The following is a 16,143-nucleotide window of genomic DNA, read 5'->3' as shown; positions in this document are numbered from 1 at the left end:
GAAAAATGTAATGCTCTGATCCAGTGGAAACATCATAAAATCCCTGATTTACTTCCTATCCCTTGCACCTATAGCTGTGTCTGTCCCGAGCTCACTGGCACAGGAAACTCTGAAGGCCCATACTATTTTATACAATGTTGCAAGTTTTCTAGTGCTAGCTTCAGTCCCGACATAGTTTATAGTTGATACAATGTTTCAAGTTCATTGGCTATGGATGGCTGGCCTGTCTTCAATGTGATTAATAGGATATTTACAGTATTTTTCTCAGTATATTTTCTACCTGCAGGCTGCCATGTTTTTATTTGTTGACTTTATGTAGGCTGTTTTTACATAGTTTGCAATATAAGTTACTTTTAGATTTCTATCATTTTCTTTTAGATAGAACCTCATGACAATGATTTGGAGATACAAAGACTATAATCAATTAAATTAAACTGTTCCATGAAAATCATAACTGACACGCAGATCGGTAGAAATGGTAACAAGTTGGCTTTCCAAATGAAACGATGTGCCGACCCCTGGAGTATCCTATTACTGGCAACTTGAGGAGCGTAACAACAGAATCTGTGAAGGCAGCAGCGGGGGGGGGGTCGGGAACAGTATTTTTCCCTTCTGGTTAGGTTATCTTGATCTCTGGCTCCCTCTTGAGTCATTTGTATCTTCATTTTTTTAAATCAAACAGCGTGCTTAAAGCATCAGACAAGCTCAGTACATACAGTTGAAGTCGGAAGTTTACGTACACCTTAGCCAAATACATTTAAACTCAGTTTTTCTCAATTCCTGACATTTAATCCTAGTAAAGATTCCCTGTCTTAGGTCAGTTAGGATCGCCACTTTATTTTAAGAATGTGAAATGTCAGAATAATAGTAGAGATAATTATTTCAGCTTTTATTTATTTCATCACATTCCCAGTGGGTCAGAAGTTTACATACACTTAATTAGTATTTGGTAGCATTGCTTTTAAATGGTTTAACTTGGGTCAAACGTTTCAGGTAGCCTTCCACAAGCTTCCCACAATAAGTTGGGTGAATTTTGGGCCATTCCTCCTGACAGGGCTGGTGTAACTGAGCCAGGTTTGAAGGCCTCCTTGCTCACACAGGCTTTTTCAGTTCTGCCCACAAATTTTCTATAGGATTGAGGTCAGGGCTTTGTGATGGCAACTCCAATACCTTGACTTTGTTGTCCTTAAGCCATTTTGCCACAACTTTGGAAGTATGCTTGGGGTCATTGTCCATTTGGAAGACCCATTTGTGACCAAGCTTTAACTTCCTGACTGATGTCTTGAGATGTTTCTTCAATATATCCACATAATTGTCCTCCCTCATGATGCCATCTATTTTGTGAAGTGCACCAGTCCCTCCTGCAGCAAAGCACCCCCACAACATGATGCTGCCACCTCCGTGCTTCACGGTTGGATGGTGTTCTTCGGCTTGCAAAGTTTCCCTCTTTCCTCCAAACCTAACGATTGGCATTATGGCCAAACAGTTCTATTTTTGTTTCATCAGACCAGAGGACATTTCTCCAAAAAGTATGATCTTTGTCCCCATGTGCAGTTGCAAACCGTAGTCTGGCTTTTTATGGAGGCTTTGGAGCAGTGCTTCTTCCGTGCTGAGCGGCCTTTCAGGTTATGTCGATATAGGACTCGTTTTACTGTGGATATAGATACTTTTGTACCTGTTTCCTCCAGAATCTTCACAAGGTCCTTTGCTGTTCTGGGATTGATTTGCACTTTTCGCACCAAAGTACGTTCATCTCTAGGAGACAGAACGCGTCTCCTTCCTGAGCGGTATGACTGCTGCATGGTCCCATGGTGTTTATGCTTGCATACTATGTTTGTACAGATGAACGTGGTACCTTCAGGCGTTTGGAAATTGCTCCCAAGGATGAACCAGACTTGTGGAGGTCTACAATTGTTTTTCTGAGGTGTTGGCTGATTTCTTTGGATTTTTCCATGATGTCATCAACATGCATGCGTGTCTTTCCTGGTTAAGGGTTGACGACCTATTCGTTTTTTAGTTTTTATCAGAAGCGTTACTTCAGAATTCCAGATTGTTATTTGATTATGCAGACATTCAGCTCAGACACCCATACTGTGCATTCAGAAAGTATTCAGACCACTTAACTCTTTTCACATTTTGTTACATTACAGCCCTATTTTAAAATGGATTAAATATTTTTTCCCCCTCATCAATTTACATACAATACCCCATAATGACAAAGAAAAAACTGTTTTTTTAGAATTTTTTGCAAATGTATTAAAAATAAGAAACTGATATCACATATACATAAGTATTCAGACCCTTTACTCAGTACTTTGTTGAAGCCCCTTTGGCAGTGATCGATCACAGCCTCGTCTTCTTGGGTATGACGCTACAAGCTTGGCACACCTGTATTTAGGGAGTTTCTCCCAGTCTTCTCTTCAGATCCCCTCAAGCTCTGTCAGTTTGGATGGGGAGCATCGCTGCACAGCTATTTTCAGATCTCTCCAGAGATGTTCGATCGGGTTCAAGTCTGGGCTCTGGCTGGGCCACTCAAGGACGTTGAGACTTGTCCTGAAGACACGCACAGTATTGGGACGTGAAATCATCTCAACATTAGTCCACATTCCAGGTCTGAAAACTTCTGACGAAGTTTGGTTTCGGAGTGAATCATCCTGGTACCTTGCCCGAGGTGTGGGAAGTTGTAGTGGCCAGTGTCGCCACTGCTTTGGGAGTCTAGCTGCACTTTGATGGAGGAGGAAGGCACCGTGTTGTGCTTTTCTGGCTCGGCAGATCTGCAGATTGCTAGCAGGCAGGGTGCTGTTTTTTTAATCCCCTGCAGTTTTGCGGAAAGCACTAGGATTACATATGAAAATGGAAGTGTATTGGCTAAAAACCATGCCCCCCCCCACCCCTACGCAGCTCTCTGTCAGATGAGTCCCTATGCTGCTGAGCGTAGGCATACACTGCATCCATCCTCTAAAAAACCCTTTTCCTGAAATAGATCCACTATGTATCATATGGAGTAATCGGGATGTCTCTCCATACATCAAACCCTCTGAAGTCTGAGATCCAACCTGCCCTATGGAGGTGTTGAGGAGCCACTTTGATCAGAGAGAAAACACCCAGCTATGACCTTACCCTGAGCAGGGGTAGAGTCTGTGTGTGTCCCTGTCCGTGTGTCCCCCTGGCACTTGCTCGGCTGAGGGGAGGCTTGGAAGGAGTCAGGCCGTGCCCCCTGAAGAATCCAGGGAGGTGATTTCTTCTTATCAGACCTACTATAGATCACAGAGCCCCTGAGGCCCCTTTCTCCTGCCAATTAGTCCCAGTTGCCTGGCAACGTGGTGTGATATTTCCTACCGTAGCAGGAGAGCATCACCATCAAATGGCAGGGCTGGACCATTGATTGTCCGCTTGGATGTGGATCACTAATTTAACACTGTTCACAGGTAGCCACTGGGGTTGGATGGGAAAGGGAAACAATTTACACTGGAATATTGCATTTTCCTTGCATTTACCCATGATACTCCCCAATAATAGCAACATTCTCATAACATCCCACAGTAAAGGAATGCTTGATGCATCAGTCACTTGTTACGGTGGTATTAGAAAGACGTGGGAGGGGCTGAGATGAAATGGTTCTTGCAATCAGCAGTGTGTGTGTGTGTGTGCGTGTGTGTGAGAAGAAAGGCGTGATGGTTCCAGGATGCTGGTCCTGTTCCTCCATTAGACTCCCGAGGGGACAGACAGCGATAACACTGACTGATTGCATCCTATGATGCCATACTGGGCTTGTAAACGGAAACGGTAGGAGCTAAGTTAATTAAACCAGTCCAATAAGAAAAATGCTTGTTTTCAATGAAAAACGTTTTCCTACAGTGTGCGCAAATGAATACACCATGGGTTATATGGGTAGAGGAATCCAGGCCAGGGTTTGTTTTATACTGTACAGGTGACTTTTAAAGTCAATGTGTGAGACATAGTCATGTGACCGGTTTTCCCATGAAACCAGTGTCTGTGTCAACCCGAAAATCATTTTCCAATCTGAAGAATTGCAGGTGGTATTTGAGGAGATTCGGGGTGAATTATTGTTTATTCTACACTTCAGGAGGACTACAGTTCAGCAGCCTTGTCTGAATGTGCTTAACTACGCTAATTGTTCCAGGGACTGTTGTTGAATGTTAATGTGAGGTGTTTTACCAACCGAGTAAGTCATGGCTAATGAGTATCCTGACGTGGGGGAAGTACTGTAGGAGTGCATCCTAAATGCCACCCTATTCCCTATGGCTGTGGAAAAGCTACAATACATATTTTTGTTGTGGTCCCGGACAAGCACACCTGATTCTACTTGTCAACTAATCATCAAGCCCTTGACAAGTTGAATCATGTGACTTTGTCCAGGGGTACAACACAAATGTGTGCTGTTGGGAGGACTGGAGGACTGGAGTTGGGAACCACTGCCCTACAGAGTACTTTTGACTCGCTAAGTGCTAGTGTTCTCTCTCCAGACTGAGCTTGATGATTAATTTCTACCACACCCAGCAAAAGGTACTAAAACAATAGAAGGTTCTATTATTATTCTGGAATGTTCCTATTACATTCCCCTCGGGCTCTCTGTAATTGTTTGACATTTAACCAACTTCTTTCCTGTAACTGCTTTATGTTGGATGCCGTGGGCTCTATGACATGGCCACCTTTAATTTGCACCATGTGGATATTGCAAAATATAGAACACCACATGGGAAGAAAGTTGCTCCTTTATTGTGATGTTTGTGTAATACAAACATAAATAGTCATACACATGAACTGGCCAATGTTAATCAAAACCACTACAACTCTTACTCTCGTTTGGGCATTAGTGATCCTTGTTACCCATTAGCTTTGGAGCTATGCAACACTCGTGATGCCATGTCATGCTATTTTAGAGACGGGAGGTCACTGAATGAGATCATTCACTCGACTCGCTATTTGTGATCATGAATTTTCTCCTCAAAGGTCTCACCCAGGCGCGCTTGGAGAAAAGATTTGGCAGCCGAGGGGGTCTGGCAGCCTGAACCCTGGCATCCTCTAATTTACAGGCTGGCGGTAAACTTTGAGAGGGGAAAGAGAGACGGCTGCAATACATAAATTGATCTGGAACCCTTCGCTCCTGTTAGCTTGTCCACAGCCGGGGTCCGTGTTGCTATGCACCGTTTCCCCGCAGAAACCCTGTGTGCGTGGCTCACTGTCCATAATTTACACCTGCTTGGTAGAGGGAACAGTTCTCACACACACACACACACACACACACACACACACACACACACACACACACACACACACACACGCATGGGCGCTTGCACGCACACACGTGCTATGTTTAAAACAAATGGCATCTGGGCTTCCGGTGAGAACAAGCTCTGCTGTCTCCAGAACCTTTTTAGAATGCAATGATGAATCTTTAGTCTCTGATGGTGTTGAAAACCATGTCTCTAGAAATGCCCTTGGTCTGTGTCAGGCCGTGAGGTATGTGGCCTCAGAGTTCTGTGCACCGCTGGGTTTGACGGGGCATGCCTCTAACGCCAGCCGTGGAGAGTTAAACGATGCTAGAGTCTGTGGAGGTTGGCCAAATCCTAACTCCACTCATTTGCCCTTTCCGTGGAGTGCTGTTTTGAACTTTTACCTGTTTTGAATGAAGTTGAGAAACCCCAAAAATGCTCCAACTGTCATCATGACTTCTGTATAATATATACAGTACCAGTCAACAGTTTGGACACACCTACTCATTCAAGGGTTTTTCTTTATCTTTACTATTTGGACTCAGACCAAAGGACAGATGTCCATTGCTTGTGTTTCTTGGCCCAAGCAAGTCTCTTATTCTTATTGGTGTCCTTTAGTAGTGGTTTCTTTGCAGCAATTCGACCATGAAGGCCTGATTCACACAGTCTCTCCTGAACAGTTGATGTTGAGATGTGTCTATTACTTGAACTCTGTGAAGCATTTATTTAGGCTGCAATTTCTGAGGCTGGTAACTCTAATGAACTTATCCTCTGCAGCAGAGGTAACTCTGGGTCTTCCTTTCCTGTGGCGGTCCTCATGAGAGCCAGTTTCATCACAGCGCTTGATGGTTTTTACGACTGCACTTGAAGAAACTTTAAAAGTTCTTTACATTTTCTGTATTGACTGACCTTCATGTCTTAGAGTAATGATGGACTGTTGTTTCTCTTTGCTTATTTGAGCTGTTCTTGCCATAATATGGACATGGAATTTTACCACATAAGGCTAACTTCTGTATACCACCCCTACCTTGTCACAACACAACTGATTGGCGGGGCGGCAGGCAGCCTAGTGGTTAGAGCGTTGAGCCAGTAAACAAAAGGTTGCTAGATCGAATCCCCGAGCTGACAAGGTAAAAATCTGTCGTTCTGCCCCTGTCATTGTAAATAAGAATTTGTTCTTAACTGACTTGCCTAGTTAAATAAAAAAAATTGGGGGGGGTCTCACGGAAAGAAATTCCACAAATGCACTTTTAACAAGGCACACCTGTTAACATTCCAGGTGACTACCTCATGAAGCTGGTTGAGAGAATGCCAAGAGTGTGCAAAGCTGTCATCAAGGCAAAGGGTGACTGCTTTGAAGAATCCCAAATATAAAATATGTTTAGATTTTGTTTAGTACTTTTTTGGTTACTACATGATTCCATATGTGTTATTTCATAGTTTTGATGTCTTCACTATTATTCTACAATGTAGAAATTAATAAAAATAAAGAAAAACCCTTGAATGGGTATGTGTGTCCAAACGTTTTGACTGGTAGTGTATATAATCATTTTGATATGCGCTATTAGAACTGCCGTCTCTCCATCCCTCCACATCATTTACATAGGCCAATATGTAAAGTATTACTACATTGCTTTGTGCCTGAAAATGGCCCACGAGAGGCGGGTAATGTTTTGAAGGGCCTAATAAAGGTCTATGTGCAATAGACATACATTTATGGAAATGTTGTTTTTGTTTACGTTCGGTCAGTCAGGCACAGGGAATTCATTAGTGTTAGACATTGTGATCGTTGTAATGGTTTCAGGCTCATTACTGAGCTGTCGGTGTCTGTGGGTCAGTGAGGGAACACACGGTTCTGTCTCTCTGGCTGCAAGACCGTTTGAAGATAAGCGTCTGTCTTGTTGCATCAGGCGTACCGTAACACATACAGCCCCATGTGATCTTCTGCCACGACAGTCAGCTGTTCCATCGTTATTGAGGTGTGTTCACCATGTTATCTTCTGCCACGACAGTCAGCTGTTCCATCGTTATTGAGGTGTGTTCACCATGTTATCTTCTGCGACGACAGTCAGCTGTTCCATCGTTGTCTTTATTGAGGTGTGTTCACCATGTGATCTTCTGCGACGACAGTCAGCTGTTCCTTCGTTGTCTTTATTGAGGTGTGTTCACCATGTTATCTTCTGCAACGACAGTCAGCTGTTCCATCTTTATTGAGGTGTGTTCACCATGTTATCTTCTAGATAAACTTCTCCTTAATGCAACCGCTGAGTCAGATTTCAAAAATACTTTGCGGCGAAAGCACACTTTGCGATTATGTTAGGTCAGCTCCTAGCCACAGAAACCCATACAGCCATTTTCCAAACAAGAAGAGTGTCACAAAAGTCAGAAATAGCATTAAAATGAATCACTTACCTTTGATGATCTTCATCTGGTGGCACTCCCAGGTCTCCATGTTAGACAATAAATGTTTGTTTTGTTTGATAATGTCCCTCTTTATGACCAAAAACCTCCTTTTTGTTTGCGCGTTTTGTCCAGTAATCCGAATGCAGAAGGCGCGTGCACTAATTCCAGACAAAAAGTTTTAAAAAAGTACAATAAAAGTTAGTAGAAACATGCCAAACGATGTTTAAAATCAATCCTCCGGTTGTTTTTGTCACAAATAATCAATCATATTTCAACCGGACAAAAGCTTCGTCAATAGGAAAGGAGAAACAAGAAAGGCGCGTTCACGATCAGATGCATGGCTGATGAATGGAAATTTCCACTGGCCACTGATTGAAAGTGCTGTATCTCCCTCATTTGTCAGAGTAAAAGCCTGAAACAATGCCTAAAGACTGGTCACATGTTGAGGAAGCCACAGAGCTTGTGAACTGGGTCCGAAGTCTTTGAATGGTGGATAGGCTTACAATGGAAAAACAGCCTTTCAAAATAATAGTACTTCCTGGTTGGATTTTCCTCGGGTTTTCGCCTGCCATATCAGTTCTGTTATACTCACAGACATTATTTTAACAGTTTTGGAAACTTTAGAGTGTTTTCTATCCCAATCTACTAATTATATGCATATCCTATCTTCTGGGCATGAGTAGCAGGCAGTTTAATTTGGGCACGCTTTTCTTCCAAAATTCCGAATGCTGCCCCCTACCCTAGTGAAGTTAAGGACAACCAACCAACCCAATCAACAAAACAAACCAAACCAAAACCAGGTTGGCCAATAGGTATCAACGATGGAACCAAACCATCCCCTAATAAGAGTGTGGGGAGAGGTTTACTGATATGGATGTTGACTTGTTAAAATCCATTAATGAAAGGCTTGCCAAACTTGATATCTTGGTTATATTACGAGAGGACATCAATGCATTATGTGCTAGTCTAGAATTCAGCCAACGTCAGATTGATGATCTAAGGAAAGAGAACACGGCGCTGAAAGGTACTGTAGACTCTATTCATAGCAAGGTGGAGGTGGTGCAAAGGGAGAACAAAACAACTTAAATTAACCTTGCTTGATGTACAGTGTTGATCAATGCGGAACAATCTGATATTCTCAGGGATACCGGAGAATGACAACAGCAGAGGCTGTGAGGACACAGTCCGAGACTTTGTCAACTCAACTAAAACTGCCCACTGATGTTGTGCGTAATGCCACTTTCTCTAGAGTCCATAGAATAGGTAAGGCCTCTGGAAATAGGCCACGGGCTATTATTGCATGTTTTGACTAATTTAAGCAAAAGGAAATGACGAAGAACATGGGCAGAGAACTCAGAAACACTGATTTTGGAATGAATGATCACTTCCCCACCGAGATCAATGAAAGGAGAAAAAAACTATATCCCATCATGAAGGAAAAGCGTTGCCTGAATCAACGAGTCTCCATGGTGATGGATAAACTTTATATCAACGGGCAATTGTATCAGGACTCTAGAGTAACTCCCTGGCTATTTTAATGTAATGTTCAAATGTGAGTTTGTGTGTTGTAGTGTATCATGACAACTTCAACTATAATGAATACATGCTCTATTGATCTCCACTTGATAAGGAAAGAGCTGCATATAGCTCAGGTTAATGTATGTAGTCTTCCTAGCAAAATACATGAGGTTTTTAACTTGGTCAACATAAATAATATTCATATTTTGGCTTTGACGGAAACGCATTGAGATGCATCTGTAAATGATGGGCAAATTAACATTCATGGATATAGTCTGCTGAGAAGGGACAGGAATCATAGATATAGTCTACTGATAAGGGACAGGAATCATAGATATAGTCTGCTGAGAAGGGACAGGAATCATAGATATAGTCTGCTGAGAAGGGACAGGAATCATAGATATAGTCTGCTGCAGAGGACAGGAATCAATTAGAAATATAGTCTGCTGAGAGGGACAGGAATCATAGATATAGTCTGCTGAGAAGGGACAGGAATCAATAGATATAGTCTGCTGAGAAGGGACAGGAATCATAGATATAGTTCCTTAACTGAAGAAGGGACAGGAATAGGAATGGTGGGGGTGTAGCACTGTACATTCAGAATCATATACCTTTTAAGAGAAGGGATGACCTTAATGTATGTCAAATAGAGGCACTATGGGCTCAGGTACATCTGCCTCACCAGGCACCCATATTGGTAGGATGTGTGTATAGACCTCCTAGCTCTAAGGTGTCCTATATGGATGACTTAGGGACTGGGTTTGACCAGGCCACAGATAGCAACAGAGATGTATTTATCTTGGGTGATTTTTAATATAAATTGGAAGGATCACAATAATTCGAATAGAACAAAATTGATGAGATATGCCAAGAACTGTGGTTTGAAACAAATGGTTAATGATACTACTAGATCTTCAATTAAGTTGGGTCATCGTTCAGACACATGCATTGATCTGATCTTCTGTAATATACCATTGCAATGCTTAAAAGCCAGATCAATGCCAGTGGGCTTAACAGACCGTAATATTGTGACCATAACCATGAACACCAAGGTTCCAAAGAAACCCCCTAGGATTGTGGTTAAGATACATTTTTAAACATTTAATCATGAGCTATTTCTAAATGATTTGGCTGCTGTACCCTGGGAGCTGATTTATCTAGAGGATGATTTAAATCACACTACAGAATGTTTTATTGATTTGCTGACTGAGCTAATGGACCATCATGCCCCTATAAGAAAGAGTACAGTTGGTGCCTGTCCATCTCCATGGATTGATGATGAACTGGGTGAGGCTTTTTCTCAAAGAAATATGGCAAAGTCTTAGCAGCCAAGTCAAAATTATAAATTGATTAACAGAATTATAGAACATTACGTAATTATGCAGTTAAATTGAATCGAAAGGGAAAAAAAGTTATTTTACAACAATGCTTTTATTGATTGTGAAAATGATTCTAAAAAGGTATGGAACACAGTTAAGGGCTTACTTGGTACATCTATCTCATCATGCCCATCTAGTGTGGAGGTTGACGGGAGAATAATAACAAAACCAGTTGATATTGCCAATCATTTTGCTGATTTCTTTACAAAGAAAATGTAATTACTGAGCAACAATGTAAACATACATTCTTCCAAACAAACTATTGTATAATGGATTGATGATCATATTATGAGCAACAAGATCTGCTCTTTTAGTCTGCAAACGGTGTCATTGGAGGAGGTGTTAAACCTATTGAAGTCATTAGCTGATGGTAAATCTACAGGTTATGGTCTTCCACTACCACTGCATTGGTTGACATGACTGACCAGTGGCTCAATGCTATGGATAATGGCAGGTTTGTGGGTGTACTATTTTTAGATTTCAGTGCAGCATTTGATTTAGTGGATCATTAAATAATTTTGACAAAGTTAATGCATTATGGTTTTAAGGAGGTAGCATTGAATTGGGTACAGTCATATCTAACTGACAGGAAACAGTCCACCTATATCAATGGTTCATTTTCTTCCCCCCATGTGTTAAACTGTGGAATACCGCAGGGCAGCTGCCTTGGGCCACTTCTTTATTTAATATATACCAACGACCTTCCCTATGCCTTAGCTGAAACTCAAGCTACTATATTTGCAGATTATACTACAATTTAGGCAGCAAGACAATCGGTTTAACAGGTATAGCAAGCTTTACAAGGAGATTTGGAGAATATCAGGGAGTGGGTTTGCCAAAACAAACTTGTTTTAAACACGAAGAAAACCAAAGTTATGTTGGTCTGTTCCACTAGGAAAAGGCCAAAACAGCATGGGATACAATTAAGTATGGGAGGAGTACAAATTGAAGAAGTGGCAGAAATTAAACTATTGGGAGTGCAGCTAGACAACTGCTTATCATGGTCGTCTCAAATAACTCATCTATGTAAAAAAAAAAATATTAAAACCGCATGCATAATCAGAAGGATAGCTAAATATTTACCAGGAAAAATTATTCAGCAAATAACACAAGCATTAATAGAGAGCCAGGTGAACTACTGTTCTGTGGTCTGGGGAAATGCATCATCAAGTGAAGTTAGGAGGCTGCAGAATGCACAGAACAAAGCAGCAAGGATTGTTTTAAGGTGGAGATATGGTTCTTCTGTTGCAGTCATGCTCAGTGTTCTTGGTTGGTCATCAATCGACAAGATAATTGAAAAAAACATGCTTATTTTATTTCATAATATACGTCATTTAAAACGGCCAAGTTCTATTCACAACGGTATTCAGTTGGTAAGAGACAGACATTCCGTAAATACTAGGAATAGATTGTCCACCATCTATGTGTTGTCCAGACAGAAAAAAGAACATTTCGATTTAGAGCAATAAAGAAATTGAATAAATTAACTGAGCAAACCAGAAACCTTTCAATATATACATTTAAACATTATTTTAAAACGATTTAAATATAATACATAGAAATGTTGTGGGACTATAGTAGATGAAGAGTCAATATTTTTTAGTTTGAGTATTTATTGGGTCATTATGTTAGTATATTATGTATGTTTGTAATAGTGTGTTATATGTGAAAATGTGTTCGTATTATAAATTGTATTTTAATGTTTAAGGACTCTTGGAAGATTAGTCCAAATGGGAACTAAAAGAGATCCAAATAAAATGTCTGTCTGTCTCTCTCTCTCTGTCTCTGTCTCTCTCTGTCTCTGTCTCTGTCTCTCTCTCTCTTTCTCTGTCTCTGTCTGTCTCTGTCTGTCTCTCTCATCTGTCTGTCTGTCTCTCTCTCTATCTCTCTCTGTCTCTCTCTCTTTGTCTGTGTGTCTGTTTGTCTCTGTCTGTCTGTCTCTCTGTCTGTCTCTCCGTATCTCTCCGTCTCTCTGTATCTCTCATCGTCTCTCTATCTCTCTATCTTTGTCCGTCTCTCTCTCTGTCTCTCTGTCTGTCTGTCTGTCTGTCTGTCTGTCTGTCTGTCTGTTCTGTCTGTCTGTCTGTCTGTCTGTCTGTCTGTCTGTCTGTCTGTCTGTCTGTCTGTCTGTCTGTCTGTCTGTCTGTCCGTCCGTCCGTCCGTCCGTCCGTCTGTCTCTGTCCGTCTGTCCTCTCTCCGTTCTGTCTCTCTTCGTCTGTCCCTCCGTCCGTCCGGCTTGCTCTCTGTCCGTCTGTCTCTCTCCGTCTGTCTCTCCGTCTGTCCCTCCGTCCGTCCGGCTTGCTCTCTGTCTGTCTCCATCTTGCTGTCTGTGTCTCCTTCTCTTTTTTTACATTTGTCTCTCCCGTCTGGTCCACAGCACATCACTCAAGACAGCTATGTCCCCTGCCTGAGCGACCTGTGCAAGGCATTGTGGGAGGTGATGCTCAGCTACCACCGGACCATGCAGTGGCATGAGGAGGACGACAAGGAAGAGGCCCCACCCACCACAGGTATGCCTGACACACCAATATCTGTCCACTCAATATGTCCTACCTCAGTGGTGGAAAAAGTTCCCAATTGTCATACTTGAGTAAAGATGCCTTAATATTAATAGCAAATGACTCAAGTGAAAGTCACTTAGTAAAAACCTACTTGAGTAAAAGTCTGAAAGTTTTTGGTTTTAAATATACTTAAGTATCAAAAGTAAAAGTATAAATCATTTAAAATTCCTTATTTTAAGAAAACCAGATGGCACCATTTTCTTTCTTTATTTATAGATGGCAAGTGGCACACTCACACACTCCACACATAATTTAGAAACGAAGCATGTGTTTAGTGAGTCCAACAGATCAGAGGCAGTAGGGATGACTAGGAATGTTCTCTTTAGAAGTCTGTGAATTAGACCATTTTATTGTTCTGCTAAGCATTCAAAATGTAACAAGTACTTTTGGGTGTCAGGGAAAATGTATGGAATAAAAAGTACATTATTTTCTTTAGGAATGTATAAATAATAAAGTATAGATACCTTCAAAAACTACTAAAGTAGTACTTTCAAGTATTTTTACTTAATTACTTTACAACACTGCCCTTCCCTTTAATTCAGCACCCCAAAGCACTGTCCCCTCCCCTTTTAATAAAGGCAAGTGACCACAAAAGCCCTTTTTCATCATCGCTCCTCCAAGGTAACCTCTCTTATTTCTAAAGCCCTGATTCCTATACCATACTCCTAAAGTGGAAGAGTAGGAGGCCGCTACAGGTACTGTAAGCATGCCCCACCAATACCCCCTCCCCTTCAATGCAGCATAGCACTGTCCCCTCCCCTTTCATTCAGGCAAGCGACCATTAAAACCCTTATTTACCACCCTCTACCTGCTCTAACTTTTATAGCCCTGATTCCCTTATGCTTAATGCACCTAAAGCCCCTTGAACATCCCGTATGGAAATAACCCTTCTTCAGCTGCCCTCAGGTCAGTTCACCTTGTATTTCTCCAGGCGTTTACTCCCCCTCGTCCTCTAGAAGTTCTTAGAAACCAGCGGTAGGGCTTTAGTAGTGTTCCCTCCATGCTCCTGGCTCTTCATCAGCAGCCGCTAAATCAATTTAAGCTGATTCAGCAAAAACAAAGGGGAGGGGGGGGGTTGACTTTCAATGAGGCCCCACAGACTTAAACCTGGACATTGATGGGTTTCTAAGTATTGCATTTGCACCTAATAGAGGTGACCTACTGCCCCGTTGTCTACCCCGCCCATATAACAGAAGTGGTTGTGAATGCGCAGCACCACATTTGCACAGCCCACATTTGCTTGATAGTATGGGTAGTTGAGGTAGATTGCCACTGTGTTGATAGTCAAGTGGAATTTATTTTCTAGTGTTACTTCAGTGGCTCTCCTTCTCTCAGGCTGTCCATGTAGAATGTCATTGAGCTGACCAGACCTGAAAGCACGTCGCTGGCTAAGTCACTGAGCCCTCTCCAAAGACTTCTTGTCCAAAAATAGAATCTAATGATTAGTTGAATAATTTAAAATTAGCCACACGGTAAGCGATGGAGACAAACTGATATTTAACACTGAGTATTCATTTCCATTCCATGATCATGTTCATTTCAGTATAAGCACCGTTTTGATTGATGGTTGTTTATTGTCCTTCAATAGGAAATGACTGATTCCTTTTTCCTAATTCCATGTGGACACCCTCATGTCCCTCATCTATGTGATTACCGCCCATTCCCTCAGTGCTCACCCCTCTGTGAGTTACCCCCATGTCCCTCAGTGCTCACCCCTCTGTGAGTTACCTCCATGTCCCTCAGTGCTCACCCCTCTGTGAGTTACCCTCATGTCCCTCAGTGCTCACCCCTCTGTGAGTTACCCTCATGTCCCTCAGTGCTCACCCCTCTGTGAGTTACCCTCATGTCCCTCAGTTCTCACCCCTCTGTGAGTTACCCTCATGTCCCTCAGTGCTCACCCCTCTGTGAGTTATTTCTTGTATTTAGGATGTTTCAGTACAGCCTAGAGGGATGACACATTGCTTACGTGATAATCAGATGATATCACATGAATGATGCATGTAGTGTTGATCTGCTTTTCTGGGAACCTCTTATTTCCCCCGTCACAATTAAAGCAAGGTTACCAAGTGCAACACTGCTATGGTCTCCAAAACAGCCCACAGTACATCTCACAGGTAGAGATGTTATGAGGAGGTAGCTGCTGGAGCAGCAGCTCTATTCTATACAGGGCTGAAAGTACTGTTACCGCTGTTTGGAGCCTGGTGGTATGTTGTGGATGAATGTGCATGAGTAGCCTAGTAATGGAGCCTTTTTGAAGTGAAGTGTTTGACAATCAGACTGGTTCAATCATCATGACTGGTTGTGTTTATGCCGCAATAAAATGATATTTTTTTTTGCAGTTAAATGACAATTCTTTACGACCGTGCTCACAGAGATCCTATTGAATGAGTAGGGATTCTATATGTAAGAACAAATTAAATGTACTTTCAGCCCTGACTCTATATACAGTTGAAGTCGGAAGTTTGCATACACTTAGGTTGGAGTCATTAAAACTCATTTTTCAATCACTCCTCATCTACTTTGTGCATGACGCAAGTAATTGTTTACAGACAGATTATTTAACTTATAATTCACTGTATCACAATTCCAGTGGGTCAGAAGTTTACATACACTAAGTTGACTGTATCTTAAAACGGCTTGGAAAATTACAGAAAATGTCATGGCTTTAGAAGCTTCTGATTAGGCTAATTGACACCATTTGAGTCAATTGGAGGTGTACCTGTGGATGTATTTCAAGGCCTACCTTCAAACTCTGTGCCTCTTTGCTTGACATCATGGGAAAATCAAAAGAAATCAGCCAAGACCTCAGAAAAAAATTGTAGACGTCCACAAGTCTGGTTCAACCTTGGGAGCAATTTCCAAATGCCTGAAGGTACCATGTTCATCTGTACAAACAATAGTACCCAAGTATAAACACCATGAGACCACGCAGCCGTCATACCGCTCAGGAAGGAGACGCGTTCTGTCTCCTAGAGATGAACGTACTTTGGTGTGAAAAGTGCAAATCAATCCCAGAACAACAGCAAAGGACCTTTTTTATTTTAT

General features: G+C 41.8%; 1 protein-coding gene across 1 annotated transcript in view; it reads left to right on the top strand.

Moving 5' to 3' along the window:
* LOC112068437 (syndetin-like) overlaps positions 1–16,143 on the top strand; it is a 54,750-nt gene that overhangs the window by 17,379 nt on the left and 21,228 nt on the right. The window contains exon 4 of the mRNA XM_070438155.1: positions 12,915–13,047. Coding sequence (XP_070294256.1) covers positions 12,915–13,047 — 133 coding nt within the window. The remainder of the gene's footprint in view (positions 1–12,914; positions 13,048–16,143) is intronic.

The sequence above is a fragment of the Salvelinus sp. IW2-2015 genome, unplaced genomic scaffold (assembly GCF_002910315.2).
Source record: "Salvelinus sp. IW2-2015 unplaced genomic scaffold, ASM291031v2 Un_scaffold515, whole genome shotgun sequence".
Lineage (NCBI taxonomy): Eukaryota > Metazoa > Chordata > Actinopteri > Salmoniformes > Salmonidae > Salvelinus > Salvelinus sp. IW2-2015.
Note: the sequence above shows the minus strand (reverse complement) of the source record. Positions and strands in the feature narration are given on the sequence as shown.